The sequence below is a fragment of the Poeciliopsis prolifica genome, unplaced genomic scaffold (genome assembly GCF_027474105.1).
Source record: "Poeciliopsis prolifica strain line A6 unplaced genomic scaffold, Auburn_PproV2 SCAFFOLD013, whole genome shotgun sequence".
NCBI lineage: Eukaryota > Metazoa > Chordata > Actinopteri > Cyprinodontiformes > Poeciliidae > Poeciliopsis > Poeciliopsis prolifica.
Window position 1 is genome coordinate 1,037,421 of NW_026562388.1, and position 23,880 is coordinate 1,061,300.

Consider the following 23,880-nt stretch of genomic DNA (forward strand, 5'->3'; position numbering starts at 1 on the left):
GTTCATCTCTACCAACTTCTCTTGGGATGTTTTTTTTTTTTATTTTTTTTTTTACACCATAGTTCAAGCTTTGACTGGACCATTCTAACAAATGATCATATAATTTATTTGTAAAACCATATTTGGGCTACCATTGACGTTTTACACCGTTGTGCTGGTCTAACACATAACATTCGAGAAAAGTACCATAAAAATAAAAAAAATGCTAAACACTTGAAGGAGTGTGAATACTTTCTAAAGACACTGTAAGTAAGCAGTATTCTGTGTGAGCATCTGTCTTATCCATCAATGTGTGTGTGTGAATAACATCTGTTTTGCTGTGTGTTTTTCTTTTTTTGTTTGTTTGTTTTCAAAGGAAAAAGAGCTTTCATTTTGATTTTGCCGTAAGGTATTGTGGTCAATTGAGTTTGTTTCTTGCATAGACTGGTGATTCATGTGCTTTCTGTGCACCAGTGTCATTTTCTTCTGACCCACGTCTGCCTCTGTTGGAGCTTGCCCCCTTCACAGCTGCCTGAAAAGTGCCCAACAACTTGAGATTCGATTCTGATGTAAATTCACAAAACCCTTCAAACTGAAACGCTTGTACATCCAAGTTTAGACAGCGGTTTTTGCAGATCATCACACTGTAAACAGTTGGGTGAAAACAACAGAGTTGGATTAGAATCAGCATACAGGGTGTCAGGTTTATGAGTGAAAAAACGATGTTAAAGCTTCCACTGAAAGAGAGTTTAAAAGCATAACCCTTAATCTTTTTATGAAACAAGATAATTTGGGATCATCAAACCTTTCTGAGTTTCCCTCAAGTCTCTTCTCTGACAAGAAAAGTTACACAATGAGCTGTAGTGGCTTCTCTTATGGCCAGCTACTGAGGAAATGCATGAAACTGCATTGTGTTTCAGGTTTTTGAAATACGATGCAGCATTTTCTAAGTGTAAATACACTGAGATAAAATCGCACACCTTCTTTTTTTCTCTCTCTGACATCAAATCAAACCAAATTTTTCCTGCTTTAGTTTTGGTTAAATTATTATTATTCTTTTATCACATCCTTCGGTGTCAGATGTTTACCTGTGTGAATCTGTTCTAAGTTGAGACGCTTTAAAAAGACGCTCTCAGAAACTAGAAAAAAGTGAAATGAGTCCCGGACTAACCCGGACTGAAAGGCCGCTCAGAGAGGAAGAAGCCATTACTCTGAAAGCAACGCAAGAGAACCAGATTATGGTTTACAAATTCCCTCATGGACAAACAAAACAACATTTTTGGGTACAAGTTTGAAACTAAAATTGAAATGTTTTGCCATAATGGTCATCACTATATTCAGAAGAAAGGGGAAGGATGCTTAAAAGCCTAAAAACACCATCCTAAGCATGAAATGCAGGAGTGGCTGCAGGATACGGTGTTGGTATTTTGCTGCAGGAGGGACTGGTGCGCTTAAAAAAATAGATAGCACAATGTGGTTGGAAAATTATTTAAATACGGAGCAACATCCCAAGAAATCAGTCAGGAAGTTAGACTTAGCACAAATAGGTTTTCCAAATGGACGATGACTTTATTGTTTACAGAGTGGCTTGAGAACGCTGAAGCCAGTGTTTTGCTGGCGGCCCGAACAAAGTCCAAGAAAATGAGCTGGCAGAGCTAAAAACATTTGTTTGGAGGAGATGGAGAACCTGACTCTGCTCTTCTAGTTCAGTCAGGAGGAAGGAACCAAAATGCCAAGAAATCACTGAGAGAAACTCGTGAAGAGAAACCCGACAGGCTTGACCCGAGTCCTGCAGCTCAAATGTTAATATGTGAAATTATTACGATTAAAAGTGTAATCTGGGGAATGTCAAACAATGAGAGGGAGAAAAGAACATGTTTTTTTTTAAACAGTGAATGCAAATATCTGGTTTCAACTGTAGCTGGCTTTAAAAGAGCATTATGGGAAACTGATAGTCTTATTTAAATTGTTCCTACTTTTTATGTTAAACTGAGATAAAGTAACTGTATCTTTGGTTTTGTTGCAACCAATGGAGTTTCTTTATATACCAGCCTTTTATCTGTTCATAAAAAAACGATGAAGTAACAATTTCATTAGGCCGTTTAATCTCTGCTTGATAGCCGACTGCATAAATAGTTGTGAAATGCTGTTTCAGGCACCAGAACCAGTACAAATGTACTGGATGCACAAATCTGCAAATGAGATTCAGGAGTTTTGAACAACAAGGAAGTTTGTGCTGATAAGGTGGCAGGAGACCAAACTGTGTTCCCTTTCATTCTTCCACACAGACTCATGACTGTGGTTCTATTTCTAAGGTCCATGCATCATTTTAATTGATGAAACAATAAGAAAGCTAAATATATATATACATAAAAAAATTTTCATTAGAAAATCAGATTTTTTTTGTCACTTAGAGGTTAATCAAATTTTCTGATTATATGCACTCTTCTGTATTTATCTTCTCTGGGGATTTATGATCAACTAATTAACTAATCAATCTCTCATAAATGAGACAGATAAATACAGTTCATCTTCCAAATGAAAATATCTTAGATAAGAGTTTTTCAGCTGTATGAAATAAGTCAAATACCTCCTCAGTGCTGCTCAATTCCACTGAAAAGAAATATTTGATGCGTGGACCTTCTGGCTATCTGTGTCTGTCTGTTAATTGTCCATTTGAATGTAGGGAAACATGCACATTGTCAGCAAATGTTTTTATGTGTTGAAGCTTCATTCAGTCACGTTATTACGATTTTGACACGTCTAAGCAGCCTGGATAGCAAAGTTCTCAAATCAGTAGCTTTCCTATCATCTTTCTGGCTATAAAACAATGCTGTCGTATTTTTCTAATTATCTACACAAGGTGACAGCGTAATAATTCTCCTGAAATAGTGTTGGCTTTTTAGCTTGGTGTGACGTTTCAGTGGCCAAAGTCTATATAGCATTTTGAAAAGCTGCACAGATTAAAAGTAGTGTCCCGTTTTTCTATTCTCCCCCTATTTTTGATGGTATTTTAACTATAATAACTATAATAGCTGTTCCTAAATATAGGAACAGACCTTTTTGTTTTTCCTTTCTAGCCTCCCTGCTGTGAGCATTCATTTGTTATTTCTGCTGAGACTCGGAGGTGGCGTGACGTTAGCATAGCTAGCATTGCTAAAACAGCCAGAAACTGTTTGAATGGACTGAGTGAAAGTTAGCCATGAACCCCACATGATAACCATACCATTTAAGCTAACATTAACTTTTTAGCTAAATTTGACTTAAAGCTAAAGTAATTTTACTTTTTGTTGAAAACGCCCATCGTGTTAGCGTAAGCTGACCTGGGAACGATTGCATTTTAACTGCCTGGAGACGTGTTCTAGTAAATTCAGTTTAACTTTCTGTATTTTTTAACAAATCAGAAACAACAAAAGTAGGTCAATTTGAATCTTCAATTAGCAACAACGCCCATACTGAATAGTGTGGCTGTCGTTGTGGCATAATAGCAATCACTGGTTAGGACAGGTCAAGCTTATCCGTGTCTGGCTCTGGTTACCAGTTGACTTCAAGTTATACCTTTATGAAAAGCTTTTTTGTTTTTTTAAATTTGAGACTAAAGAAAAGCTTCTGCGCCAAAATTGAGGATAGTTTCCTTTAAAGGTGATTAAGAGATGTATTTCAACACAGAATATCAGCTCAAAGAGCCTTTGCAAAATAAATACATTTGTAGAATCACTCTATGTTCTTTGAGGTGATTGTTTTGTAAATAATAAACTGATTTAAGAGACAAAAGTACCCACATTTATTCCTTTCTGAACAATACAAAATGAGAGGAAAGCTCAAACTTCAGACAAATAATAGTTTAATCCACCTGCCTGAGTAACTTTAAACCATTGAACATCCAAGAAGTCGTTCACTCCATCATGAAGAGCCCACGCAAGCGAGGCGGGACTTTATCTCTCTTATATCAGGCAGCCATCTTGCTTGTGTTTCTCTGGCTGCTCTGAAGCTGACTGCAGTAGAAATGTGTTGGATGAAATCCCTCTGCCACCGTCTTTAGACCCTCTTCTCTCTCTCTCTCTCCCCCCCCGGCTGCCTATGTAGTCTCTCTGTTTCTTCCCTGGGGGGGCGATGGCAGGTCTCCTCAAGGCAAGAGCAGCAACCTTACGCATCATCAAACCACTTCACATGCAGAAAACGCAAAAGCTACAATTCAGCTGCGCTTCATCCTGCTATTTTTTCCGGGCGTTGCCGGGAAAATAGCTCTTACCGTAGCGTGGTTATGCACTCCTGCCAGCAGGCAGTGAGTGCATGGACCCAGACAGGGTTTTGGATTTAGGTTGGTGCTCTTCCTTCTTCCTCCTTGCGATGCTTTATTCCCACCTTACGAACTTGCTGCCTCCTGAATGCCTACCTGACCGGGTTTAGGGTAATCTATTCTGTCTCGGCCGTGATTCTGTCGCTTTACTTCATGCCACAAACTGGCCGGAGGCTTGCATGCTCTTTTGCTCTTTGCCCGTCCTGCTACAGTTAGCTTTGTTATTTCATTTTCGACTTAAATCAATAGTACAGGACAAAAAAATGGCAGCATGCGCACCTGGGCTTTGCATTCCACTCAATCTCTGCAATGTGAATTACAGTAGTTTCAGATATCAATCATTTGGTATCAGTATAAAAGTCAGCATTCACATGTTACCAATTGCTAGACGTTAATGCTGACTGATGTAGATGTAGCCTCTCTTAATTGGAATCTTTTGTAGTAAATTAAGTTTTAGTTGCATATTTTTCTCTTCATCATCAGACCGAATGTTTTTCCTCCTACTAATTATTAATTCTCTTCACCAGCCCTAATGAGGATTCCTGTCAGAAGTTCATCCCATTTATTGGGGTAAGTAGGAAAGCCTGGCTCTCTCTGTCTGGATTTGTCTGTTGGGAAGTTGAATTCATCGCCTTGTAAAGTTACCCGTTAGCTGAGTACCGCCTTTTCTTCTCCCGGTTCCTTCGTTGTTATTTAGATGGTGAAAGTTGGCATTGTGGAGCAAACATCTGCAACATCAGGCAAGTACTTCTTACGACATTATTTAAAGCTGCATCTTTTGCACAGGCTGCATAATAAACCTACAAACGGACAAATGAAAAATGTCACATGTTTACTAGCTTCATCTAAACTTTGTTCATGGCCTTATGAGCAAGCTCTAAGAGAAACGATTTTTCAGCTTTTTTCTTCTTTGACATTTTCCGTCTATTTTAACCACATATATGATATAGGCCAGTGCTGTCCAAAGTTTGGCCCCTGGCTTTATAATGCACCCAAATCATACAGTGACTTTCACTCAGAAGCAGATTTGGCTGTTCCCAGATCAACTTTTACTTAATTAATTAACACAGAAAGCTTTTCCAAATGCTGGTCTACTAAATGAGGTAGTATAGAGAATTGACTTTTTCTAGAGTTACATCATGTTATAATGTTATTCCCTCATCAGAAACATACCTGGAGTGTTGCGTTGGTTTTTTTCATGTATGTTTGAGGAAATCCTTTAATCTCCCTGGCGAAACGCCTGGGTGGAACTAGCTCCGCCTTCGAGGACGAAGCTCCTCAGAGCCACTGTTTCTGAGCGTCTGCTTCACACAGCAACGCTCCGTCTCTCAGCCCCCACAGACTAGCCAGCAGCAATTAGCAAGCACCTGGTGGAACTGAGCATCTACTGTGCTCATTATATGAGCTACGTCTCAGCTCAACGCTGGCAAAAACTTTGTTAAAGGGTTAATAGAGGAGCCATGTGGTGAAGACTTTCTGAAGGTGAATTTTAAGAGACAGAAGCCCAATTTCATGGTGTTAAATTAGGAAGTAAAATTTCTTTTATGTTGTTCTTGAGATGGCATTTTTATAACAATTGAAAGCGACACAGTTACTTGATTGTGCTATAAAATGTCACCATGTGCCAGGAAAACTGCGCCTTTAAGGTTGTAAAAAGTTACGCTTTCAGAACCACTAAAAGCTATTTTAACGAGATGGCGGGGGGGGAAAAGAAAGTGCCAAAGTAATAAAATCCCCAATTAAAGAAGCCGTCCAACTGAGCATTATTTTAACAACAGCTTTCCTTTTCAGGAGACTCTGATGATGCAGCGCCTCTGAGCTCGTCTCTGCTCTCCTCCACCCCTCCTCAAGTGTCCCCCGCTTTTAAAGAGGCTTCGCCAACACCGCCGCCTTCTCCCTCCATCAACACCAGCTTCTGTGCTCTCAGGTTTAGAATTAATTGAGAAATCTTTCGGTGTCTGCTTTTGTAAACTAAAAATAGAAAAAGAGATTTGGCTGGTTTACACGAAGCTGCCTGTTTCTCAGCAGTTCCAGCAGCCAGGCGGAGCTGATGGGCCTTCAGGTAGATTACTGGGTGGCTCCGACAGAGAGGAAGAAAGACGTGGAGAAGCGGGACTCCTCCTCCAAAAACACTTTGAAGTGCAATTTCCGCTCGCTGCAGGTCAGCCGGCTTCCACCGGGGGGCACAGAGCCAAGCCCCCAGCCCACCATGTCTATGACTGTTGTAACCAAGGAGAAAAATAAGAAGGGTGTGGCTCTTATTTCATTCTCTTTCATTATTTTAATAAGACGATGCTTAAAATCAGGTCTTTTACTTCAGATGTTATGCTTTAAGCCTAGCAGAAAGCAGATACTCTGAATGCCTCTGTCACTAACAGTGCGGGTGTCTGCCGTTGCCTTCTCAGTCATGTTTCTGCCCAAGAAGAGCAAAGACAAGGAGGTGGAGTCGAAGAGTCAAGTGATCGAAGGCATCGGTCGCCTCATCTGCGCTGCCAAACACCAGCAGACCATGCTGAGAGGTGAGACGATCTGTTGTTGCTTTGATTTTATTTTTATTATTATGTAGAAATTGTGGAATGCTCATTACTTTTACAAATTTAGAACAAAGAAAGTCCAGAAAATACGTACTTATATTTATCTATCTAGATTAGGAGTATCTAGTTTATATGCTTTAGATTAACATTATTACATTATTTTCCATATTTTTTATGTTTTCTTTGGTTTGTTATTTTGTTTGTATTTCCTTTTTAATTCATGTGAAGCACTTTTGAATCGCCTTGTTGCTGAAAATGTGCTAAATAAATAAAAGTACCTTACCTTTTATTTTTTAAATTGTTTTTAAGGAAGAGCTAGTTCAATCGCACAACAAAGTCCAGGCCGGTCCAAAGTGTGGCCCAGGACAAATAAATAAATAAAATTATCAATAAAATGATTTTATTCGGCCGTTGAACACAAATCCAGAATGATTACAAAACAGAAACCAAGTGATGGTCCAAATGCGGAAATTGTTGTTTTTGGATTTATTGTTTTTTCAAATCTCTTTTTATGACTTTTATGATACAGATTCGATAAGGATTCTGTTTGTTGTATCGATCCCAAAAGAAAATAAAATTTTCAAAAATAAAATGCTGCGGCCGCCCAGTCGTTTACATTTTTCAGTGTCCAGTAGCGCAGTTGAAATTCTTGTTTTAAACCATTAAGAACAGTTCTCATGCCATTAAATAACCATCACAAACAGAGCTGCCGCTGTTTGTGATTATTTAGTGTTTAAATAAATAACCTGCACAGAAATAGAAGTGACATTTTAAGCAAATCAATTGCACTTTAAGGTGTAACTATGTTACTGACGCAAAACTGTTTTCTAACAAGACACTTTCTGTGTTGTTTAGGAACTCTTTATGGACACTATGCAGATAAAACTGTATTGTTTTTTCACTCTAAAACAAATTGAAGAAGAAAATTAACTAAAATACATCCCAAAATATGTTTATCATACTTATGGCTGGTTTTGTGTCTCCCCCGCAGTGCTGATCGATGGCGTCGAGTGGAACGATGTCAAGTTTTTCCAGTTAGCAGCTCAGTGGTCCTCACATGTCAAACACTTCCCCGTCGGGATTTTTGGGCACAATAAGGGCCCGTACTAGCAGCACCTTGAAAAGAGACTGAAACAAGGAGGACAGCCCCCGTTGACCCCTGTGCCAAGATTTTAACCCCCGTCTCCGTCATTTTACTCTGCTGTCTTAAGTTAAACTGCCGCTCTCCACTGTTGCATTTGTCCGATTATTTAATATTCCGGGGGTTTTTTGTTGTTGTTTTTTTAATTTATCTAAAGCTGCCAGGTGACAAAATGACTTTACCCTGCTTAAAAAGCTGCTGATGTTTTGTAGACCTTTGAGAAAGTAGTCTTCATAAAAGGCTTTTAACCTTTAACATGTTGAGCGAGTCATCAGGTAGGACCTGTTTTATTTCATTTTATGTTTTCTTTTTGCTGTTTCATTTAATATTTGTGTGTTTTTTTAAGGTTCGTATTAAACCAGCAAAATTAATGTAGTGCATAAAACACACACAAAAACACAAGAGAAGCTGCCATGGAATGAAACGCTCTTACTTTCAATTCAGGTTTTTTCCCCAGGTTTTCTCAGCCGAGAAGTTAAAAAAGAAGAAGAAAAAAAAAAAGACTAGCTCGAGTAGATGTAAAATCAGTGAATTGAGCTTTTTTTCTTTCACTCCATACAAACTTCTGTATTTTGTATTTCTACCTCTAAAAATTAACTCAAAATATGTCAAGTGTTAGGAGCAAAAATAAATCAGAACAAACATTAGAATTCATTAAGATTTAAAAGGTAACGAACAAATATCTGGCTAAGAGGCTTTAAGTGCCTGCTAGAAGCCTCCCAGCCACCAGGGGGCTGCGAGTACTCACATGGAATGAGACAGAAACAATTCCTAAGCTCCCATGCAACTTTTGGCTGGCTCTGGAATCAATATTATTAGCAGCTAATTAGCTTAGCATAGCATAAAGGCTCTAAAGAAATTCCAAACTGGCAAATTTTAAAAATTCGCTTTATAAAGTTCTTCAGTTTAACCTTATGCATTGTATCTTAACAGCTGTAACACTAAGCTAATAGCCACTGGCTACAAAAACTCGACTATGGCCAGAAGTAAGCATCCTGCCACCATGTTGGGCTCCAATTGAACATGACCTAGAAATATGACGTTTTGATGTAATTGGTAAAATTGGAAGAATCCTAATTTACTGTGGCATAAATTCTCATCTAACTGAACATGGGTTTATGTTCAAAAATGTCTGACTATTCCTTTGAGTTTTCCTTGTAAATGGGAATTAGTTGTAGAATGACCTATCTTTACCTCTAAGCTGTTTAATCCTCCTTCGAGGGAAAGTTGAGATTTTTTGTAATAAAGTTAATTTCAGTCATATTCCAGTTTGTTTGTGGAAAAGAAAATGCATTTGGAGGACATAAAATGTTACCTAGCTAGCTAGATAACCAGATGTGCCCCTGTTTTGGCTGACTTTGTCCATTTAAGCAACTCAAACTATGTTATAAAGTACAGCGCTTTATTAGGGAATTATAAAATTACATCAGCAAAAACTACCAGCCTTATTAATCTGTTAGTTTGTTTAATCTTGGTCTAACAAGTTCTGTTTTGTTTGTTTTTAAATGGAACCATGCAGATCAATGAACATCTAGTGTACACGTAAATACATGACATTATATCCAAGTGTCACTGTTGCTTGATGCTCTTGGTTGTAGGTTCTCCATTTTAAAACGTAATATTCATTATTGTCAAACATTAACATTTTTGTTTTAATCTCAGCACACAACATGTTTCTTGAAACTGCAATCCGGCTTTTAATTTAATCTTTAGGATATCCCTTCTTCCTCACTGAATGACCTTTCACCTCAATTTGTTTTGCTCGTTCCGCTCTGCATTTTTCCACGAATGGCCTCGCTGATTCCTTCAAATATTTCAGTAATGACCCGGAGGTGTGTTTCAAGTACACCTCCAAGTGACCTACCAGAAGCTTAAAAAGCGGTGACCTCATTACTTTAGCTCTTCCAAGATATATTAAGGCGTGGTAAACTTAATGCAAGTAAGTTTCTCGTTTTAACAGTGGAGTTGTATCCTTTGCATTTTCAGTTCGAGTTGTTTAAAATAATTAAAATCAGCTAAAACAGGGGATCCTATTGGACTAGCCATTATCCTCTCTGAGGATATGTTCACAAAATTTCACTTCGAAAAATCTGAACTATCCCTTTAAGACCAGCACTCCTTCGGACTGCGTAGCTTTTTGCTGAAAGCAAAGACTTTGATTGTTTTAGGGGTTTTCTGTGGCCGATGCGAGTTTGCTCGTCGCAGCTCTCAGCCTGCGTGCTCTGCTACTTCAAACGTTGCGGCGAATGTATCAAAAGATTACCTTACTGTAAAGCACTTTTAAACGTTTGTGTAATTTAGATTAGTGCAAAATCACTCTCCCACTGGGAACCTGCAGGTATGCAACCGGCTGGCCGCTGCGAGCCACCAAAGCTGAACAGCAGCACAAACGAGTGGTGTCGCCATTTATATGCAAAGCCGGCCAAGCCGCTGTACTATTAACACATTAATATGCTCAGTGTGGGGCCTAAATGGAGTATTGTAGAGTTTAGTTCAAATATTCTAAGTTTAGAGCAGATTGTGTACGTAGTGAATGTCCGAAGCGTCTCTACCTGTGCGTCAAACACACTTTTTTCCCACAAATTGTTACTGACTAGACGTTTGATCACAACCCTCATCATTTGTTTAATAAGTGCCTAAATTGCATAATTTGACAAATCGATATAAGTAATAATCCCTGCCGACTATGGTGCTGAGTCTGGGCCCAGGAGAACTTAAGTAAACTCCAACACATACGAATAGTTGCTTGCGTCTGTTCACGTGTGCAACGCTAAATCGCATTCTAGCCGCTTGGCTCCAAGTGAAATGAACCCCTAATGTTGAGAAAAACCTTGGTTGTTGCTTCTTCTTCTTCTTCTTATCTGTGTAAAATATATTTTTATTTTAAGTGTTGTCTCAGAGAAAGCTTCTCAAGACTGAAAGTTGCTTAAAGACTACCACTGTAATCCCAAAAGTTGGGAATAATAAAACTACTATACACACTAAAATCCACTTCTTGTCTCCTTTGTTCCAGCTACTGTTATATACTCAGAGGATTTTATGTGACTCATCTGTCCAGCCGTTATCTAACCATGTAGGGTCGCAGGGGTTTTAAAGGAATTATTTTCTTCAAAAGGTGATAAAATAAGCAGCCGTGCCATAATTTGAAAAGCAGAAGCTGACAAAATATGACTCCTGACTGTACGGAACTCAGTGGAGTGTTACAGCCAAAATTATCAGTGACTTTTGTTGGAATTTTATGTGACGGATCAACAGAGGTTAGAGTGTTCAAAATCCTTAAAAAAAAAAGTTTTAAATATATTTGTTATGAGACTTATTTACTCCTAGACCCTTCAGAAATCACCTAATTGGTAATTAGTCCACCTGTGAGTAATTTAACCTCTGTGTATCTCGATTTTTTTTTTTTTCCTTCAGGAATGATGGGAAGACAATCGCAGACTAAGTTTTAGCAAGATATTTTATGGTAATCATGTGATAACGACAAAAGTGACGATTAGAACTATTTATTACCTTTCCTGGGGTGATTGTATGGCTGTGACTGCATGACTCAGCAATAATTGACGTTTATCGTGACAACGATAAATAATAATAATAAAAAATCTTAGGATATATTTCTCGATAAATGATAAACGATATGATAAATGCCCACCTCTACCTTACGTAAATACTTTTAATTTGCATGTATAAAATGGGAAGAAAATTCTTTCTATTTGTCTTAAAATAATAATAATGATGATAATAATTAATAAGAGATCTTCATTGCGAAATTCAAAGGTAGATATGAGGTAAAATATGAGATAAATGAAAGGTGTGTAGTGACGTCAGTGCATTCACGTTCGTTGATGAATAATATTTATTTTTTCAATATTTTGTGTCAAAAGTGGAGCAGAAACTGACACCATTTAATGCCATTTTGTGTGTGTTTTTATTTTATTTTCATTACTCGCTCCGGTTCCGCGGCCCGCCGGATGACAGCGGAGGGGAGGCGGGGGAGGCAAGACGCTGCTCCCAGACCGAGCGGGCAGAGCAGGCACGAAACGACGTCGACATCAGCGGACACGCAACCCACATCCACCAGGATGTCGAGCCAAGCCAGCGAGAGCAGTCCGCGCGCCGCGTCTACCCACTGACATAAGCAGATGCGTCGGGCGGAGCGGTGGAGTTAGAAGGCCTGTTTCTTTCCAGCGTGGTCAAAATGAAGGAGCTGAAGGGCTGCGGTATGCGCTGCTCGCTGGGCTTTCTGTCCCGCAGAGAGCTGACCGGACAGTCGCTCCTGAAGGAGGAATTCCAGAGACGGAGGCTGGCAGGCTGCACCAGCCTCTACAAGAAGAATCTGGAGGGCCATTTTGGCTGCGTCAACGCCATCGAGTTCTCCAACAGCGGCGGGGAATATCTGGTGTCTGGTAAGTTTGCGAAGCCAGGCTGCAGTTTTCCTGCTAGCATGCTAACAGCGGCTGTCAGCCGCTTCCTGGGAGAGACTCCGCTGCTAGCCTAGCTTAGCTTGTTTTGCTAGCTAGCTAAACATTACCCGGAGCATTCCGCAGCTCACAACACTGCTACCCCGGTGTCAGTCTTTTTATATCACGCGTTTAATGTCTAAACCCCACATTTCCGAGCGAGGCTCGGGTAAAAGCGACAACGTGTCCTTCAAACGACAACACAGCTTAGCTCCCCAGAAGGTAATAAACAGTCGTCTGGCCCAGCCTGACAGCTTGTGGTTGACCGTTGGCTGTTTACCTCTGGAGCCTGGAAGCCGCTTTACTGCGGGTTAATTCACTGAGCGTCGTTGACTTCAGTGGAGCCCCGCGGCCGCGCCACGGACACTGGCGTGAAAGCGAGGCTCGTTAGCGCATCAAGTTGGTCCGGAGGTTTCCTGATTAGTTTGGAAAAGTAGGGGCGTTGGTGAAACCATTTCACAGAGCCGTGTATGCTGAAGCAAATGAAGGGAAAGTGATGCTGTTGGCAGACTGTTTCCACCTGTTCTTTCATCCCTCAGGTTGTCCTATAGACGTCATCAATTAAACCCACTGCTCTGGTGTCATCAGTTCACTCAACTTCAGGACACTGAAGAAATCCTGACTCTGCCTCTTTAGTTAGAGGCATAGTTTTTTTCTGGATGATAAATTGTCCCAGAATAATATTGCTGTTTCGAGTCATTTTTCAGGTAATCTATTGATAAAAGGATTGATGATGCAAAGTTGCCCGTTCAGAGACTAGCAAGCCGTGTTGCCTCTTTGAGCATTGAAATCTGTTTGTGAGAAACACCTTTTCAGTTCAGTGCTTGGCAAAAGCTTCCCTCAAACCTTTCAGTTTGGTGATGACAGGCGTCTTTCTGTTTCTCCACATCAGGAGGAGATGACCGGCGTGTGCTGCTGTGGGATATCGAGAAAGCCATCCACTCCCATTCCAAGCCGGTGAAACTGAAGGGCGAGCATCTCTCCAACATCTTCTGCCTCGCCTTCGACAGTTCCAACTCCAAAGTCTTCTCCGGCGGTAAGGCGAGAGCGCAGACTTGGCAGCAGATGCACAGGAGATACAAACGCGTACACACGCTCCTCTAATTCATGTTTTTGGACCCACACATGAAAAGATCAAGCGACTGTGTCACCGATCGCTCCCGCTTTTAATTTTAGCCGACATGAAGCTGAATTTTTAGCCAGATTCATCGACACCGAAGTTCACTCCAGGGATGGAGTGTTTGAGCCTTGAAAAAAAAAGCCCTTCCCACCAGTCAACACGAGCTGTGCATCCATCCAATCGTCATGTTTAAGCAAACTTTTGGGAAGAGCTCTCCGTTCCCAAACTTAGGTTTTGGACTGAAATTTGTCATGCCTCTGGTGAGGCAGAGACTCCTGAGTGGATGGGAAAATTGCTACATCCGAACTTATTTAGGGAATTTCTTCCTTTGCATGTTAACTCTTTTTCTTTTTTCTGTTTTTTTTTTTTTGGGCAAATCTGAAAACCACCTCAAGGGAACGTGAAAACTTTTTTGCAAAAATAACAAATGTGTCTTGGAATTTTGCCATTTCCTTCAACCGTTGGTAATGCGATATTCAAAATGCGCATGGAAAAAAGCCATTTTGTGTTTATCGCATCCAGTGCGAACTGCAATGGAGTTTTGTTTCAAAAATATGAGTTCGAATTTATTTATTTATGTTTTTCAAATGAGGAACCGCACATTTTGAGAGCTTCATAGCCTTTGTTTTCATAAACTTGTAATTAAAACCCACTCATCATCCACTCATATCTGTGCTTTTTCCTGTCCCAGGAAACGACGAACAGGTGATCCTTCACGATGTGGAGAGGTGGGTACAACAACATCCACGACTCTGTTTCTGAAGCACTTTTCTGCCGTTGTAAAACGGGCGGCTGATGCGTCACACTGCTGATTTGAATTAACCTGTGGCCGACTGTTGCTCCTGCAGTCAGGAAACTCTGAACGTGTTCCTGCATATAGACGCTGTGTACAGCTTGTCCGTCAGCCCCGTCAACGACAGCATATTTGCCAGCTCGTCCGACGACGGCCGCGTTCTGATCTGGGACACTCGGGAGCCGTCGCATGGAGGTGAGGACGGGTTTAATCCCAAATTCAAAATGTTAAATCGGAGTTTTCTATATGGAATGGTTGTTGTTTTTTTTTAATCATTGTAGAGCATCTAAAAACATTTGGAGGAGTCTTACGTTTAGCGGATCTTTTATAAGCATCAGAAACTAAGTATTGCTTGAGACTTTAAGAGGAAGCTGGCGGAAGGTTTCTGCTTGGATTTGTGAAAAGACGTAAATCCTCATTTGATATTAAGTATTGCACAAGCTTGTTCTGTGATTGTTGTGATAACAAGCTGTTGGACAACAAAAGGAAATGTCGTCACGTTAACTTGGCGAGGCTCCATAGTGTTAAAATACAAACGGGATGCATCACCTATTTTAGAAACCTTCCTTGTGACCCAGTGGGTCTGATAATAACCAGCCGGCCGTCGCTCTCTGTGAGCCTGTTGTTGTGTAGGCCTATTAATGTTCTCAACAGGAAGATGTTAATAGCGTCCGTCCTAAGAAAAGTCACACCCAATTGAATATTTTTAGGACTGCCTTCAGCTGTGACTATGCTACATTTTGAGCGCCGGGAGATACAGACTTGTGTTCATCACAATACTTTGTGATAACAATAAAAGTGACAATAAGAACTACTTTTCACCTTTTTTTTTTTTTTAGTTAACTGCATGACTGTGTCACAGTAATTACAGCCCCGCAAACACAAATACTGATCTTGAAAAACATTCCCATAATGCACTTCCTCACGACACAAGTCACGTGAAGAAGTGTGATTTGTATCACTAACCTCCACCCAGTAACTGCGTCTAATCATATTTTCGAATGTGTTAAAATGTTTTGATTCTCCCTTATTGAACAAATAGGAAGAAATCTTTGGTCGTAGTGTTTTTGACAAAAACAAATTAATATGTTTCCAAATCGCTGTACATGTTGTATTTCTCTTTCTTATTTTTGTACACATCTTTGTACTACATAAGTAGAATCTTTCTCTGAGGCAGTTGTAACTCTCACCGCTTTGTTTGTATTTATTTCAACCCCCGCAGAGCCGTTCTGCCTGGCTAGTTACCCTTCAGCCTTTCACAGCGTGATGTTCAACCCTGTGGAGCCTCGGCTGCTGGCCACGGCCAACTCAAAGGAAGGAGTTGGACTGTGGGACATTCGTAAACCACGCAGGTGAGACGTCCGTCTGTTGGCGGGGGGTTGATCCAGCAAAAAATACACCTCATTCTTGAGGGGAACTGGATTTAGTTGCATGAAATTGTTATGCCAACTTTTGTCTACGAATGTCAGAAACGCAACCTCGTGTGGATTTTCGGCAGTCGTATCATTTAGTGATTCGGGTCTGAATAAAACTACATTAGCTGTGCAATTTAAATATTCCCAGAACTGTTTAAGTTATGAAAATGATACCAATCAGAGCTGCAGCGCACCCAGTTTAAGCAGAACTATTTCCACACTGAGACACAAAAGGTACCTGAAAGGTTCACAGGTCACGAGAAGTAAAAAATCTCTGCTCTGGTTTAACAAAGACGAAGGAACTTTTGGATGTGATTTTCAGTTGTCACGTTTTTTAGGAAACTCATCAAGTAACAAACACCGTTCCTATAGTTAGTTGGGATGGTTAGCATGGAGGAAAAACATGAATGTAGAGAGAGTCTCCGATAGAGGTTTGGGTGAAGCTGCCCCCTGTATGTATGCGACGCACTTTTAACTCTGTCCACCAGAGGTTGCTGTTTCCCCACTGATGAACCACTGCCGGGTCTTTTATTTTGTTCCTGTAAACAAATCATTTTACGTATATATTACTATAACAGAATTATCTCTAATATAGAGTTATTTTTGAGAGATGTAGAAAAATAATCATATCAAGGCTTAAATGTCTTATCTAATTCAGTTCTGTGTTTTGTTTTCTTTCTTTGCCCACCGTTTTAATAAAGTGAGAAAACAAACATGCAGCTGTAACGTGCCGATGGCGTCACTTTAGCTATACCTTTATTTTTGTGCACCTTTACACCCCTGATCCCAAAGCTAGTGTGAATTAATGCATGAAACATCTAACAACAGATCATCCTTTCTTACACACAAAAAATTCATAAAAGGAACAACCAAAACGTCCTAATTTAAATGACATATTGAGCCATTTTCTTAGAATCTGTCAGCTCCACTTTCTATTATTCCATTCACTAACAAGGAAATTTAATCTATAAATTATTCATTCGTGTATAGTGAATGATTTTATAGCCGTAAAAATCTCATCAAAGTTGTGGGTAGTAGTTTGCCTTGTGACGTTTCGAGCTCTGTTCCCCCTCCGCGGCTCGCAGCTCTCTGCTGCGCTACGGTGGCAGCATGTCCCTGCAGAGCGCCATGAGCGTCCGCTTCAACAGCACGGGAACGCAGCTCCTGGCTCTGCGCCGCCGCCTGCCGCCCGTCCTCTACGAGCTGCACTCCCGCCTGCCCAGCTTCCAGTTCGACAACCAGGGCTACTTCAACTCCTGCACCATGAAGAGCTGCTGCTTTGCGGGCGACAAGGATCAGGTGGGTCAACAAGTCGTAAACCGAAGCGGCTGCAGCGCCAAGCACTAAAATAAAAGCAGCACTCCCTGCGCATGCCAGAAAATATGTGCATGAAATCCTATACAGAACGAGTAAAGGTTTCCACTTCACGGACATGCGAAAGGAATTAAACAAAACGTTCTGCCAGTAATAAATAACCAAGAAGTGATGGATTTTATCCTCTTGTTCTTCTACAATATTCTCAAGCGAAGTGGTAAAAATCTTGTCTCTGGCAGATACTTTTCGCTCATGACTGGATTAGCACAGCCTAAACGATGAGTTTTCGAGTTTTAAACAGTGACAGACATGCCTGAGGTTTGACCGGGATGAGGAACGGCTGGATTTTTCTTTTGGTATCCAAGAGTTATCTGAACTGCACTCCATTTTTCAATAACTTGCTCAAACTCTGCAGGCAGTTGAGGATTTTCTCAGTGTGGTGCTGCAGCAGACGGTTGCCAAGAGGCAGCTCACCGTGTGATTGATGGGAGGGACGGTGGGACGGGGGCGGGAGGTCTTTTGGGATGCAGCATTCCCTCCGGATGCGTCTTCTGGCCGACTGAGGCAGAGCGCACGGGTGTTGCAGGTGACGCGCCTTCCTTTGCCGTCCACCAACACTCACTTAGCTAACCCCTGTGGCTCAGTTTCTTCTGAAAAACAAAGAGACTTTTGTTTTATATGCCACATTGCCATCGTGACTTTGGGTGGATTTTCTGTGTCAAACCACTGCAAAGACGAGCGTAACAGTGATGTGGAAGGAAAATGATGCATGGTTTCAACGTGTGTTGGAAATCACAAACTATTTTGTGTTGTGTACGTTAGTATTGGATTACAATTGTGTAACCATGGCAACAAAGTAGGACTGCATGGCATTACCACATTTTCCAATGGCGACATCAAAAATTTTTCTTTTTTAGTCTTTTTATCATCTGTGCTTCCATCAGTTTGTTTTAAATAATATATTTATGCACCTGTAGGTATTACATTAGCATGAAACATGCAAGTTTATAACACTTGGTGAATTGGCCAATAATTATTGGCTAATAAATACCTATAATCCCCTCACTCATAAATAGATACATTTATAATATCTGGTGCAATATGTTTGGCTTTCTAAATGTACGACAAAATAGAAATTTAAAGAGGAGCAGTTATTTGGTTGAACTGAATTGCTTTTTATGCCCACGGCTGCTGTAGATTGAAAAGACCAAAACAGTAAAGGTCAAGAAGAGCGCTGGAACATCGTGATGCTGGGAAAAAAAAAATATTAACAAAGATATGCAATCATGGTTTTACTTTGACGCTCCTAAAAACAAGCAACCAGAGCAATAATGGAATAGTGAAGGTCAGGGGTCGGCAATCCAACATGTTGAAAGAGCCATTTTGAACCAAACAAACAAAAGGCAAATCTGTCTGGAGCCACAAAAAATAAAAAGCCTTATGTAAGGCTTATAATTAAGGCAAAACAGGCTTTAAGTGTTTATATTCGCTGTTTTAGTCTATTATCAAAATAACTAAGTATGTACCTAATTAGCATTCATAATTAAATGTTTATTTTCCGCCTGTGCGTCCTGGAAGGAATGACTTACAACGTGACTCTGTTGTATGATGGTGCTTTAAGTTGCAATAAAGCAGATTTTTATGTCATTTTTATCATGAAAATTCTACATTTTTCCTTTTGGAACTTGGAATATCTGCCCCCAAATGCAGTTTGCATAAAGACCTTGTAAAGAATCCCCGTTAAGTTTGTGATTGAAAAGTCAGAACGAAACACGCTTAACGTGGCCCTTGTGTGCAATAAAATGCAACCTGCAGTTATAAAATAAAGCTGTTGGCGTTTGAAAAGGTAAAGTATGTAAAATTAAATGAATACAGTTTAAGTTTGATTTCTGTGCGAATGCAGAACAAGTCAGTGCGATGGTAAAACACAGCAGCTTCCTCTCCTCTTTTAACATGCAGCCGTCCTCAGACCTGAGCAACAAAACACAATAATATCGCCAAGTGTCATTCTGAATATATACTTGTAAGATGTAACTTTAATCTTGATGCAGCAGCTAATATAACACACCTTCCCTGGTAGTGTGGAAATGTCTTTTCACACTACTGTATTTTTTGGACTATAAGCCGCTACTTTGTCTCCCCCGCTGGAAAAAAACATTTCCAGATTTTTTTTTCTTTTTTCTTTCTTAATTTGTAGGTGTGGCTCATTGTAAGTGCGCTCTATAGTTCAGAAAGTACGGTACTGTTTTTGTTATTTGACAACTTCTCGCCACAGAGCAAACATTCAGGTCATCCTTCCGCATTGGCAACGAATGCAAATGATTCGATACAAGAATCGTGGAATCTCTCCTCGGCTACTTTCCTCGTTTCCCCTTTGCTCTCCGTGGCATTTTCACTTCCTGTCAGACAGGCTTGGAGACATTCTTTCCCTCAATGTTACATGTGTCTAAAAGAATGTAAAGCCCAAAACGACCCTGTCAGAACTTCCCTCGGTAGAAAAGGTTTAAGTGAAACCATCTGTTCATAAAGCCAAGTAACGGTTCAGGCAGCGAGCAGGAGCTTTGTTTAGGCCGTGACATGTGAAGTCTGAGTCTGATCACACAGCATGACTCTCAACGCTCTGATTAGATCTGCTGGTTTTCTGCTTCATTTTCTCTCCCTGGATTTACCTGCTTTTACTTGCTTTACTAGTTTCTCTCCCTTTTGGTGAACTTAAGTCTCAGTACTATATTTTTTTTTCTCTCTTCAGTACATCTTGTCTGGATCAGATGACTTTAATCTGTACATGTGGAAAATCCCAAACGACCCTGAAGCAGGTGAGTTATTAGTTTGATTTCCTAGATTCCAGGTTGATTTGGATTTTTCACAATCCTGCCTGAAAAAGTTCCCCGAATCCTGTGGTGGGAGCGCAAGAAACACCGACAACAGCTGTATTATTTCTTTTAAAAGGAAAAAAGACATAAACTTACCGATACTTATTTTGGACGTCACGTCATTGACATCTGTTTTTGAATAAGAAAAAAAAGCAGGAGTCAAAAGGTTTTCAAAGAAAATTAAATCAATTTCAGATTTTCTAACTTATATTTGCAAACTTTTTTTACATTTTGTGCTAAAGTTTTTTTTTACCTTACCAACTTATTAAATTTGTTTTTTATTCTTCATCATTCTACAAACTATGATCAATAACACTGCTAGAGTGTCAAAAGGTTATGATAAATTTTCACAATAAAATAATTTCTAATTAGTCACCTTTGTGTGTTTTAACCATGAGACAGTATTATGATTATTTTTTCAGTTGTTCTTCTTGTCATTTTTTTCCCTATGTGATATAATGTTCCATCTCCATCCTTTAATAAGGTCAATTGTGCAATTGAAAGAACGTATATATATTTAGCATGTAACGGTGAGTCCTCTTCCCCCAGGCGGGCCTGGTCGTGTGGTGAACGGAGCGTTCATGGTTCTGAAGGGCCACCGCTCCATTGTGAACCAGGTTCGCTTCAACCCGCACTCTTACATGATCTGCTCCTCCGGAGTGGAGAAAGTCATCAAGGTGAGCACAGAAACATCTCCGCCGTCGTCGTAAGAATCGACCGTCGTCGCTCTCTGTGGACGAGAATCTCTTCGTTCATTCGGTGCGATTGAAGCGTTAAAGAAGCGCTCGCGCTTTGACAGTAGTCTCGTCCTTCAGAGAGGCAAACGTCACCGTCAACCCTGACACGCGGACTGAACTGAGATTCTTGCGTTGTGATAACCTTGAATAAAAATGCAGTGTTTCCAAGGTATTATGGTTTTTGCACAAAAATGTTTGCCGTGATTTGCTTTTATTTTAACAGAAGAGCATTATTGTTGTTATGGCTGTTAAAATAATGCAATCTGTTACTGATATATTAATTTTATATATATCCAAATATGTTGTCTTTAATGGTCTTGAGCAAAACTGTAGCATCAACACTTGCTAAATTAATATTAGTAGGCCCGTAACAATGACAAACTTTGCTGGACGATAAATTGTTCCTGAACTTATTGCGATGAACGATAATATTGTTGTTTTGAGACGGTTTTCAAATAATAATGGCATAAAAATGCAACAACAGATCGTCAAAGATCAATAAACTTTAAATTCTAATGAACATTTAAACACTGGAACTGGAAGACATTTACAATATCCACAATAAATAAAGAAAACGACAGAAACAACAAATAAATGAATTATGAAGTCTGTAAACAATATTATCTTTCAAAAGAAGAGATTGTTGAGCTGAAAGCAGCAGACTGAAGACTTTTATCATTGAGTTTCTGGTAAAAAGAGAAAACCGATAAATCAAGCAAATGAAAATCTGCTGGAGTTGCTTGAGTTTCATTGAATTTGTCATGCGATTAATTGATTAATTGTTTATTGCGACAGGCCTAAATATTAGTTTAGCGAATAAACTTCCTAAGACAGTACACAATATTTTATCGTTTTACCTCGCCTTATTAGGAATAGTGAGAGTATAACGAGTCTTGATTTAAGAGGGACACTTCAGGTTTCAGAATGTCTGAATAATTTTTGCAACCTGATGGATTTTCAAACCACCAAATTACAAGAAAACTCTAGAAGTGTGCATCACTAGGTTTACACCAAACGTCTGGGACAAGATTTGTTTTTGTCCCAGAAATAATTTTTTGTACGCCACCTGCAATCTCAATTTCAAGTGTTTCTGTTCAACATTTGTATCACTTGTTCTATAAAAATCTGCTGTTTCGAGGTTGGTGAAATGGTTTTTGCTTGAGCCACTGTGATGATTTCCAGGTCGAAGTCCATTAAGAAGGTAGATACTTCAGTCTTTCTCGTCCTCAAATTAGCTGTTAGCTTCGGGTTCATTTAGAGTTTCACAAAAAAGACGTCAAACATCGAATACGTTGAAGCTAAAGTATGAAAGACAAACTTGGAAATGTCGTCTCGTTGCTCTTCAACGTTTCTGTCTGACCCAGGTGTGGAGTCCGTACCGGCAGCCCGACAGCGAGGGGGATCTGGAGGGCCGGGTGGAGGACCGGTCCCGCAGCCTCTACAGCCATGAGGAGTACATCAGCCTGGTGCTCAACAGCGGCAGCGGCCTGTCCCACGACTACGTCAGTCAGTCCATAGAGGAGGACCCGCGCATGATGGCCTTCTTTGACTCTTTGGTGCGCCGGGAGATCGAGGGCTGGAGCTCAGACTCCGACAGCGACCTCAGCGAGGAGGCCATCATGCAGCTCCACGCCCGTGGCCGCCGCTCCACACGGGCCGCATCGGCGGCTCCTGTCGTTGCCTTGGCTGCCGACCGCCGCACCGACTCCGACAACTCCTCGTCTTCCTCGCTGGCAGGACCCGACGCCTCAGGCGGGGAGGAGCGAGCCACCGGGGAAGACGGGGAGGAGTGTCCCAGGAGACAGAGGAGACGGCCACAACACCAGTCGGGCTTCTTGGCCAACGAGGACTCGGACTCCAGTGAGTTTTGGCTCGACCCGATGCCCCGCCCTCGGTCGCCGAGCCCCAGGGAGAACTCCACGCTCTCCAGCCCCAGCAACTCGCCGTCGCTCCCCGCCGAGGCCTCCAGCTCCTCCACGTCCACCTCCAGCTCCAGCAGCGACGACGAGGAGCGCCGCAGTGCCGTCCGACGCCAGAACGTGGTGAGGCGGCGGCGCATGAACGTGGTCTCACGGGCCGGGAACCGACCTGAGTCCATACAGGCGCTGTTCTCTGCCATCGACTCATACAGCTACCCATCCATCTCTGTCGACGACCTGTCGTCCTCCTCATCGGACGACGAGCCGAACTCCCTGGAGATCAAACCTCGGGCTTCCCCTTCCAGAGAGGAGGAAAAGCGTCTGAGTCCGTCGGAGTTTGTGTGTCTGAGTCCGGTGATGTCTCCGGAAAGCCAAGACAACAACGGGAGTGAAAGGACTGAGCAGGGAGGGCGTTCGGTCACGTCGCCTCGGTTACCGGACGAACTCGGAAGCCCGTACAGCAGAGAGGCCAACGACGCCTCGACTGTCGCGGACGGCGTCTCTCAAAGCCGGCGTAGTCCGGGTGTGAACGGGCAACACAGACCCGTCACGCCGTCCACTCATCGCGCGTCCTCAGAGTCCGAGGACGAGATCGGACCGCCAGCCGAAGACCCCAGGCCGCAGAGGGAGAAGGGCCTGGCACAGAGCGCTCTGAAGCGGACTCATGTCGGGTCGGAGGAGGCGGAGTTGGGCTTGTCGTCGTCCGAAAAGAAGCTAAAGACGTAACAGAAGCCTCTTCTCATTTGTTCCCAGAACACAACTTAGGAAGTGGATTTTTTTATGAGTTTCCACAACTCAAGTTTTGTTTTGTTTTCTTTCCATTTCAGACTCCTAGTCATGAATCACATGACCTCACATTGCTGAAGAACAGCTAAGGATGGTTGCTTTTTTTGTTATTGTTGTTGAAGAGCAAACAGATTGGGCCGTATCTTCACCGTTTCGGTCAAACCTACAGATTGCATTAACAAATAAATAAGCTGCGCATTGGCACTACGTGAGAGGCATTATTTTTATGTGACATCAGTGTTCATTTTTTTTTTTGTTTCGGGGGCCGGGTGTGTTTTCCCCTTCACCACCTCCTGATGTTCTGATCGCCGCGCCTGGATCCGCAGTTCGGTTCTGCCTCTGACGACTAAAAGAACTTGTCCGGAGCAAAAGCTTTGAGGTTTTTAGTTGCGCTTTGTTCTGATCAGGTTTGTTGTCATGAAGTGTTTCTCAGATTACCCTGCTCCAGGAAGCCTGAAGAACTGACTCCGAGTCGGTTTCTGCTTGTATAAACTGTGTTGACGTTTCGCTTT

The 23,880-nt window shown here is 41.3% G+C and overlaps 2 protein-coding genes across 7 annotated transcripts in view; both read left to right on the top strand.

The window, feature by feature from the left end:
- Positions 1–10,941, top strand: part of pacs2 (phosphofurin acidic cluster sorting protein 2) — a 62,466-nt gene extending 51,525 nt beyond the window's left edge. For 2 of the 5 annotated variants that reach the window (XM_055038030.1, XM_055038033.1), the window contains exons 19-25: positions 356–388; positions 4,807–4,849; positions 4,977–5,019; positions 6,071–6,206; positions 6,305–6,528; positions 6,685–6,798; positions 7,805–10,941. In XM_055038030.1, coding sequence (XP_054894005.1) covers positions 356–388; positions 4,807–4,849; positions 4,977–5,019; positions 6,071–6,206; positions 6,305–6,528; positions 6,685–6,798; positions 7,805–7,923 — 712 coding nt within the window. In that variant the 3' untranslated portion in view covers positions 7,924–10,941. The remainder of the gene's footprint in view (positions 1–355; positions 389–4,806; positions 4,850–4,976; positions 5,020–6,070; positions 6,207–6,304; positions 6,529–6,684; positions 6,799–7,804) is intronic. The other 3 variants (XM_055038031.1, XM_055038034.1, XM_055038035.1) reach the window with 3 other exon arrangements.
- A 948-nt stretch (positions 10,942–11,889) lies between these two features.
- On the top strand, positions 11,890–23,572 carry dcaf5 (ddb1 and cul4 associated factor 5). Of its 2 annotated transcripts, XM_055038037.1 has the most exons (10): positions 11,890–11,984; positions 12,140–12,357; positions 13,304–13,447; positions 14,223–14,259; positions 14,380–14,519; positions 15,547–15,676; positions 16,825–17,038; positions 19,803–19,869; positions 20,476–20,603; positions 22,028–23,572. In XM_055038037.1, the coding sequence occupies exons 1-10, from the start codon at positions 11,923–11,925 to the stop codon at positions 23,306–23,308; spliced, it is 2,421 nt and encodes an 806-aa protein (XP_054894012.1). In that variant the 5' UTR covers positions 11,890–11,922; the 3' UTR covers positions 23,309–23,572. The 2 variants fall into 2 exon arrangements, with proteins under 2 accessions (XP_054894012.1, XP_054894011.1); XM_055038036.1 differs by having other exon boundaries at positions 11,902–12,357.
- The last annotated feature ends 308 nt before the right edge of the window (positions 23,573–23,880 follow it).

Excerpts from the sequence above, each read along its gene's own strand:
- dcaf5 (XM_055038037.1), top strand. The coding sequence starts at position 11,923 with ATGACAGCGGAGGGGAGGCGGGGGAGGCAAGACGCTGCTCCCAGACCG. Across the intron at positions 15,677-16,824 it reads GACATTCGTAAACCACGCAG|CTCTCTGCTGCGCTACGGTG; the intron begins GTGAGACGTCCG and ends CGCGGCTCGCAG. Across the intron at positions 19,870-20,475 it reads CCCAAACGACCCTGAAGCAG|GCGGGCCTGGTCGTGTGGTG; the intron begins GTGAGTTATTAG and ends CTCTTCCCCCAG.